Source organism: Solanum lycopersicum, chromosome 1, assembly GCF_036512215.1.
Source record: "Solanum lycopersicum chromosome 1, SLM_r2.1".
Taxonomy (NCBI): Eukaryota; Viridiplantae; Streptophyta; class Magnoliopsida; order Solanales; family Solanaceae; genus Solanum; species Solanum lycopersicum.
The window spans coordinates 5,767,559-5,777,781 of NC_090800.1; the positions used below are offsets into that span (position 1 = coordinate 5,767,559).

Below are 10,223 nucleotides of genomic sequence, written 5' to 3' on the forward strand. Positions count from 1 at the left end.
GCACATAGCAGGGTTTACAATATTATTAATACATATCATTCTCTATTAAGAGTTTACTACGAATATCGTAAGAGAAACCATAACCTACCTCCACCGAAGATTTCGTGATCAAGCAAGCAATTCCTCAAGACCTTTGCTATCCTCTTCGTTTCCCTTTTCTCTCGTTCGATTCTCCCTCTCTCTCTTGTTCTTTCTATTTTCTTTATTCAAAACCCTCTTCCTTTTACCCTAATTAACATATAATTAAGAATAAAAGATGGCAATAATGCCCCACTAATTAACTTAAGGTTACCTCTTTTAACCCCCAAGTAATTAGACTTATTAACATTAACCCACTAACTTTATAATTAAGGCAAGAATAGTCAAAAACGTCCCTTAAAACGTATCAAGAAATCCGACCCAGACTAGGATTTCGCAGTCTGTGACGGCCCGTCGCGCCTGCGACGGTCCGTCCTGCTGCCCGTCACAGAGTTCAGAGACTCAATTTCTCTGAAGAATCTGTGACGGTCCGTCCTGCCATTCCGTTACGAAGTTCAGAGAGTCGATTTCAGTACCCAATTTTCAGTTTTTCTAAGTGTTTTGAAACGAGACCCTGCGACGGTCCGTCGTGCCATGACGGTCCGTCGTGGGGTCCGTCGCCTCAGCCTGTTTTTCCAGAAATAAAATCTGTTGCTCAAAACGACTAAACAGGTCGTTACAATTACACTCACATTGTACTGCTAATAAGATTCTAATACAAGAGGATTGGCTAATTCAAGTCGTCTAAAATTACTGGAATACAACAACTTGTTATATAAAAAATGTTCAAAATATATTATTTAGTCACTTTATATATTATTTAATTTGTAAATATAATATTTTTTTTCCGACGACACATGTCCAACTGAACACCTTGAGTACAAGTAACCAAGACTTCGATTCTGTCTGGAAAATACATGTGGAAAAGTAAAAGATTAATTAGAGTGAATTTTCCTTTAAAATTACTAGAAAAGAATTTGTCAACTGAGATGTTTTAGCTTGGACATATTATTAAAGAAAATTATTCGTTTCTAGAAAATTGATAATTTTATTAATTTACCCTTAAGCAAATATTCTTAAAAAGAAATTAACTTTTTAAATATTTTTAAATTATGTAAAATTTTATTTATTTAAATAAGGGCAAAAGTAAAAGAGAAATTCAACGACTTTTTACTTTTTAAACATCATTTATTTTATTATAAAATAAAAATATCACTTATTTTAAAACGAGCGAGTATCATAGTAAAAGAAATTGAAGGAGTATCTTAAGGTTTGACAAAATAAAATAGTTGAACAAAACTATAAAATTCAACTATGATTTAAAAAGGGAAAAAGAGTCTGAAAAATATTTTAATTTTGACCGAAATGATTGTTATAATATCAAATTTTATGGTGGGCCTTTTACCTCTGTACTATTTAATAATGTAGTGTATATTAAAGGTATATATATGCCCACATATGGACGCATTACTAGTTATAATGATGAAATATTTATAATGTCCGTGTGCGCACATATATAGCTTTAAAATACACTACAATATTAAATAGTACAGAAATTAAAGATTCTTTTAAAAGTCCAGTGTGGATCCGGCTCCTCTCCATTTCTCTTCTCTCCATTTTCCCCAAGTTCCTATTTGGATTAATGGCACATGTCATAAGTTAAAATAAATGGTTAGATTTAATTTTTCAAAATAAATCTCTAACCATGATTTAGGTAATAAATATATTATATATCAAGTATCAAAATTATTACAATCTCACAATCTTAACAACATATTATTTTGTCCATAAATATAGGTAAAAAAAGTTTTCTTCCTATTATTTCTTTTTACGTAGGATCTTTTTCTTTTATATTTCTTTTATATAATTTTTTTATCTAATTAGAAGAATAATTAACTGAATAGAAGTATGGAAATTATAATTAACCTACCGTATGTATTGGTAGCACCGTATTCTTAATCTTATTATGAATTTAAAATTAGTTTGTCAAAATGGTTTGATTATCTCTAGGTAATTTATTAATTACGGACCAATATACCTTTAACAAAAGATTACAATAAAAATATTATATAAAAGAAAAAAAAAGATCCTATGTAAAAAAAAAAATAGGAAGAAAACTTTTTTACATAAATAATATGGACAAAATAATATGTTGCTAAGATTGTGAGATTATAATAATTTTGATACTTGATATATAATATATTTATTAACTAAATAATGGTTAGAGGTTCACTTTGAAAAATTAAATCTTAACCATTTATTTTAACCTATGACATGTGTCATTAATCCAAATAGGAACTTGGGGAAAATGGAGAGAAGAAGGAGCCGGATCCGTCCAATATTATTACAAGGGATAATGCTATAAGTACCCCCTCAACCTATACCTGAAATCTCAGAGACACACTTATACTATATTAAGGTTCTATTACCCCTGACCTTATTTTATTAATCATTTTCTATCCCTTTTCGGCCTACGTGGCACTATCTTGTGGATCCAACGCTGATTGACTTTTTTTTTTCAAGCTAGTGCCACATAGACCGAAAAGGGATAGAAAATTACTTATAAAATAAGTTCAAGAGGGTAATAAGACCTTAGTATAATATAAGTGTGTCTATGAAATTCGAATATAGATTGAGAGAGTATTTATACATTTCCCCTTATTAGAATTTTAATTAAAATTCAGATATACTTCATACTTTTTTTCTCCTTAAAAAAGGAACTGTTGTTCTTACAATAACTTGTATTTATAAAGTTAATAAACAGAAACAGAAACAGAAATAAGATGAAGCAGAAAATAATATAGAATACAAGAATTAATCCGAGTCCACAGAAATTACTGTGTGTCCTTAAGAAATTTAATCCCCTCACTGTACCCAAGGTTATGGATTAATTTCTCCCAAGATAAAACGGATTAAACCTGTTAAAGAAATAGCGGTACCTCAAACTTCTTTAACTTCAACGAACTTAAGAACAGCAACAAGTCACACAGATTCAGTCGATCGACACTTTGATTTTATTTGAGAGAAAAATAAATGCAGAGAAAGAAAAAAATTTTAGTGATTAAAAAATCAAAAATTGACTTCCTTTTATAGCCATTTTCAGCAAGAAACATGTCTGTTCAGTGAAATCTGTTCAGACCCATTTTATCCAAAAAGTTGTGTCTTTTGGAAAAAATAACAACTTTTTTTAAAAATTGTGTCGGTTAGGAAAATAACTATTTTTTGGAAAGTAACGACTTTTCGGAATGTTACTGTTACCCGCAAATTTATAAGAGATAATATTAACAGGATTTATTTGATTTAACAAAAATTGATTAAATAAATTTTGTCCAAAAAAATTATCAATCAATCATATCATTTGCCAAATCCAAATCCAAATCCAAAAAAATGACTTTTCATTTGCACTTTACAAATGACTTTTCATTTTCTCTCCAAAGTAATTCCCTCACTTTTGATATTCTCTCTTTTCTTTTTCCATTCACACTTGCTAAAACCCAACAAGAACAACTAAGAGGACTATTTGTAAGCAACTTTAGTCCAACTATTCGACTACAAATACATTGCGCACACAAAGAAAATACTTAGTAACTATCTTGTGATAAAAGCTACTATATATTGATAATGATGGGGACTATTTTGAGGCAACATTGAACGCGTTAAGTGCAATCACATCATCAATTTTTGTATTATTGGTCATTTTCAATTTTGTATCTTATTATTTATTTGAAAAAGATAATAATTTTTAAAATTTATGATCTCAAATAAAACTTAGATATTTATGTAGTTGTAAATCATTTTATTAGGAGAGAAAAAACTTTTTTTAAAGTTAAACTATTTCTTATTAGGGCTCCTTTCTAATTAAAAAGAATAAAGATATATGATACATTATTCAGATATATTAAGAAGGAATTTAAGGTTGTGAATATCACATAAATTAAGATGAACGATGATAAAATATACCATTAAAAATTTACAATGGTCATTATTCTCATAGATATTTGGCTAAATCACTCAAGAAAATAGGTAATGTATTCATATGAAAAAGTTAATAAGTGTTCCACTATTCTATCATGTATTTTTTCGATGAGTTGATTTGATGAAAAATTTTATATTTGAAACAATCTTATTTTACAATATAATTTTTTTTCACAAATTACAATTATATTTATTTCTAATAGTGAAAAGAATTAAGTTCCATTCAAAACTAAACTATTAACTTATTTATGTCAATTTCATGTCTTTATAACTCAAATAGGTGTCACACTAACAACAAATTTCTTCATTAACCAATTCAATAATTCTTCTTCTTTATTCTTCCTAATTTTAATGACTAATAAAAATTAAAAATAGCAGCTAGAATAAGTCGGATCCGAATAAGTCTACCTCGGTTGCTTCTTATTCTAATTTTTTTAAAAATAAAGATGTATGATACACTTTTCTTGTGAACATCACGTAAATTAAGATGGACGATAATAAAATATGTCATTAAAAATTTATATTGGCGATTTTCATAGATGTTTGGCTAAAATCCATGAAAAAAATAAGTAATGTTTTCATACAAAAAAAAATAATTAGAAAGTGTTCCACTATTTCAATTTGAATCCACCATTCATTTTCTCAGTGAACATGATTTTTTCAGTGAACTGTATTGATAAAAAAATTATGTTTGAAGAAAATCTTATTTTTCAACTTGATTTTTCACAAATTACAATAAAATAAAATCTTTATTTCTAATAGTAAAAAGAATTAAGTTACATTCTAAAACTAAATAACTTATTTAAGTCAATTTTATGTCTTTATAACTCAAATAGGTTTCACACTCACAACTATAGCTTCCTAGAAATTTCTTCATTAACCAATTGAATAATTCTTCTTCTATATTCTTCCTAATTTCAATCACTAATAAAAATTAAAAATAGTAGCTAGAATAAGTCTACATCGGTTTTATATTTCATAACAACACAATTTCCTATCCTTTTGGAGCCCACACAATTAATAACCTGTGATTTAAATATCAAATACTACATTTCCCTTTATATGATACAATTTAAATCGGCATAAAATTAAATAAAAAGTTAGAATATATAATCTTAAATATGTCATAGTACTTTTAAAATTATAAAATTGTTCAACAAATTTAGAAAATAAAAAGACAAGGGAAATTTTACTTGTTGATTACTATAAATAACTATTTCTGAATATAAATATATATATATATATATATTTTAAACAATATAATAAAAAAATAATACCTCATAAACCGTTCAACGGATGGAATAACAAACACCAAACCAAATTACTAGTACTATATACTATAATATCCACAAATATATTATATACATATATAATATAACATCATGCCCCCACAAGTTGTAATTTTTAAACACATTTTTTTCAAAATTTCAACAACATATATCATCTTCTTTTCTATACATCGATCTAATAATCACTTTAGCAACAATACAAGAAACTATCAAACAAATACAATCTTTCCCCTTATAATTATCTAATATATGGACATATTCCACAAAGCCAAGGTTGTAACACTCAAGAGCCATATAGATAAGTACTTAGTAGCCGACGATGATCAAGAAACCGCCTGTCAAAGCCGGCACAACGACTCGTCGAGTCGAAAATCGTGGTGGCTAGTTGAGCTTGTTAGCGGAACTAGCCACCTTATTCGACTCAAGAGTTGTTATAGTGGCAAATACCTCATGGCTTCTGAAGAACCATTTTTACTTGGCATGACAGGTAATAAAGTGATTCAAAACTATAGTAATAATGATTTGAGAATCGAATGGGAACCAATAAGAGACGGATTTCAAGTAAAGTTAAAGGCTTTTGGTGGGACCTTTTTACGGGCGAATGGAGGTATGCCACCGTGGACGAATTCGGTTACACATGATAGTCCGTACACCGGTTCCACACATAATTGGATTTTGTGGAACGTGGAAATAGTCGATGTATCGGGAAACGAAATATCGAGGATAGGTTATTCATCAGTATCGAGCGTTTTATCGATTTCCGATGAAGTTTTCGGCTTGGAAATGAGATCTCGGGCTATGTCGATACGTTCAAGTTTTTCATCTTCACCTAAAATATCTATGGTATGTTTTTTAATCACGTCAACTTATTATTTTTTCTGTCTCAATATATTTAAGAATACGAAAATTAGAGTTGTCAATATGGGTTAGCCCACCCCATCCGGGCTAATCTATGTTTTGACATTTTACAGGTCAGGTCGGGCTAGCCTATTTTTTGTGTGGGGCCAGAAAACAATCGGTCCAACCCACATGTACGTGGGCTATAGGCTGGTCCTGACCAATCCACTTTTTTAAAAATTATATTTTTTTTAATAGTAAAAATATTATCATAAATATCGACAAAACAATATTATATCATGTTAATGTTACTACTTGTTAATCCAATCCACAAATAATTTTTTTTTATAATATTTATTAAGTTTTTTTCCTAGTAAAAGTTAAATATCTAAATAGAAATATTAACCTAATTGTTTTAAGTTTGGACTTTCTTTAATTTTAAATTTTAATATTATATTATATTTTTAAATTAAAAAACCCTATTTTAACTGAGCTCCAAAAATCTCAGTCCACCCCTATTAAATTTCAGATTAGACTAGATCGACCCACCAAACCTAACCCTTATTAACGACTTTAACAAAAATACACGAAAAGTCAATATTAGTAGTAATGTAAAAAAAAAATTAAAGTAAAATATAATCTTATCATAAATTATGACCATAGTAGGAAAGTATTATTAATGTCTTTTTTATTTCCTACTTAGGAAGCAAGTAATTAGAAAAAATAGAAAAGACTTTTTTCTTTGCCAACGTGACAAGGCATCATAATGAATAATCAATGAAAACGTGGACGTAATATAAGAAAATATGAAAATACTATAAATATATAGAGAGAGAGAGAGTTAGAATTACGTCAAGATCACTACTTTGATCTAAAAATAACTTAACGGTTTCTCATTTTTCTTCGATTTTTGTAACCAATAATCACATGTTATTTCAATTACTTTATAGGAAAAAGTTTTAAACAATACGCAAGTTATTGATGAAAATTGTACTCTTTCTTTTTGTTAGATTGGTTGTACTTAAGAAGGTAAATTATATGTGGTTTACACACGTACACAACATGATTAAAGAGGAATATATTCAAAAGTTGTTAGTTAGATTAATTTAAATTTACGCTAACGATGTAAGGCGAATAACAAATTAACAAACTTTTATTTTTAATATTAAAACTCGAAACTTTTAATTAAAAGTAACATATTATTCATTAATTCCCCTACACTCCTTATATGCTATTTTAATGTCCAACAGTATTCAATAACTAGCAACAAAGCTAGGACTAAATTGAGGTAAACTATGATAATTCTTCAAGGGTGGAATTTATTTAATACTCTTAGTTGTCATAATTTTTTTTAGAGTCCAAACTATAAAAAATTTACGATACATTTTTTTTATCAGATACGTAAAACTTAGAATTTATATATCTTTCGTATAATTTTTGAATATCTACTTCTTTTTTTGTTTAAAATATCAAATTACTATAATCTAAGTTGACTTTAAACGTTAGTTAAACTGACTTTCAAAAATCACAATATGAAAACTAAAAATCTGATAGAGGAAGTAATAAGTTAGGGATTATATTTCAATAACAAGAATATACTCGTGAGAACAATTAAATTATATAAATTACTAGTGTGAAAATATTTTGTATCGTCAACATGCATATATATATAGATTTATTACCTTATAATAATTAATTAATTATTATTATCATCTTACAATTTAATGCCTATAAACCATCATGAATATTCATTTATCATAACTTATAAATTTTCTAAGTATGTAAATAATTTTTACATATTAATGTAAAATTGAACCCGTGATAAATTAATACTCCTATATTAATCTATGATACATTTATACCCATTTTATAGACACCAAGGCCAATTTTTTTTAATAGAAGCTTAATCCTCTTTTAGTTCCTCTACTTTTATGGATACCAAAGTCAAAAAAAAAATTCAATAGAAGCCTAATCTATAATATTAAACTATGATTATTTTCCTATTCTATTCATATGATACATATTGAATTAATTAAGATAAAATAAATTAAAATATATATATATATATATATATATATATATATATATAGACCGGTGAAGCAACTGAAACTATTGCTTCTTACATCGAAGACTCAGATACAAAGCCAAGATTAAAAGCTTAGGGTTTCAAATCTTAGAACAAAATACGATATGAAAAATATTTAGATCATTCCTTTTTTACCACTGAGTTATCAATCAATTGTTAGGGGATTCACAAACCATTATACATATATATTTTATTTAATTTTCTTATATAAAAAGCTAATAGATTCGTTCAAACCATAAAATCCCACCTAAATCCGCCTCTGGAAAAACTAATCTTTCTAGTTACCTCACTTTTTTACTTGCATATATTTCTAAATAAAAAAGTAGGAAATCAACAAGAAATTACACGAGGCATGTTTTTTCAATATAATAATTACTATAAAATTATTTTTACGTGTAAATAATAGGTCTTTGGTAGACCACAATTTGTATATATTTATAGAGTACAGAATTGACCATTTGCATGAGTCAAACCTTTGACTCTGAGTCAGGTGCCTGCTAAGATCTTATCCTTTACATTGTTAAATGTTAATTACTCCCATATTATTTTGAGATTTTTAAAAATAGTTAAATTTTCTAAATTTATTTTATATAATTCTTTAAATAATATTAAAAAATAATAAATCTTTTTTAATTTGTTAAATGACCAAGTATCTTAAAATTCTTAGCCAGCTATCAAACCCTAATAATTTGTGGGCACCCTGATGTATAATTGATTTCCAATTAATATACTAGCTAAACATTAAAAAAAAAAAACTTTTTATTGGATTCCTATGTAGTAGAGTATAAAATATTTAAATTTAATAAACTTCCAATTATTTCAGTAAACTTAATCGGGTCCCATTTTTACCAGTCATAACAAAATGACAGCAATAAAAAAAATTAAATATAATAATCTCGAGATAAAATAAAAAACTATTTTGTTCAGCATATTGGTATTAAATCGTGAGATTATTTACCTCAATATTTACACCTTAATAATAAAATATGTTTTTTATATATGTATAATATAATATTTATCTCAAAATAATTAATTTCATAATAATTTATTTCTAATCAAACGATCGCTTATTTAATTATTATTGCTATGAGTATGTTAAAGAGTGTATTATATGAATCCGTGTGGCACATGCTTAAGTTACAATCTAATGGTTGGCGCCGTCTGCCAATTGCCAATTATTTCAATTCCCTTGAATTATTCAAACACCAATCAATCAAAATGACAAAAATAGCCCTTTTAAGTTTGAGTTACACTCAAAATAATTCTTTAAGTATGAATTAAAAACTTTAGTCCTTGAATTTATTAATTAAATAATTTGTATTAAATATTTCAGAACTTTACAAAATTTGATTGATCTATGTTAATAAAAAGAGTAAATCAGTAAAAATTTATATATATTTTAAAGGTATTTTTGCATATTTTAGAATTTGATGGAACTTTTTTAATTTTATGGTGATGACTAAAATATACTACTACTTGTTCTTCGGGATAACTCGGTTGGTTTGGAGGGTGGTTATCCACACAGATGATCAGAGATTGATCTCCCTCAATGCCTTCTGAATCGAGCCTGTCGCATAGGATTTGGCCTATGCAGTTTACATTTTCTGTGTGGTTTGCAGACCTATTATACAGTGGGGTTTGACCAGTGCGCACAAAATGCTCACCACAATCCTCACCCCGAAGGACAGAGGTTGTAGCATTTGTGGGTTATTCTATGTTCTAAAAAATAAAATAAATTACTTTATCGGTCTTTTTCTTATGTTATACGATTTGACTTAGTAAGATGTTTTAGGAAGAAAAAAAAGAGAAACTTTTAAATTTGTGATAAAAATAATTCTTCGATATTTATGTGCCTATAAAATCATTATATTAAACATAAAGAGAAAATTTTGATGTTAATTTTTTTCCAATTATAACAAATTAAAAAAAGAATATCACTTAAGAATTTATTTTTTTTAAAAAAAAAAGCAGAGATCATTAATCTTTAATAAATTTAAAGAATTAAAATTATTCCACCT

General features: G+C 27.2%; 1 protein-coding gene across 1 annotated transcript; it reads left to right on the forward strand.

Moving 5' to 3' along the window:
- The first annotated feature begins 5,308 nt into the window (after positions 1–5,308).
- LOC104648381 (uncharacterized) lies at positions 5,309–6,702 on the forward strand. Its single transcript, XM_010325379.4, has one exon. It carries the CDS (start codon positions 5,532–5,534, stop codon positions 6,210–6,212), a length of 681 nt encoding a protein of 226 aa, XP_010323681.1. The 5' UTR covers positions 5,309–5,531; the 3' UTR covers positions 6,213–6,702.
- Positions 6,703–10,223: the final 3,521 nt, after the last annotated feature.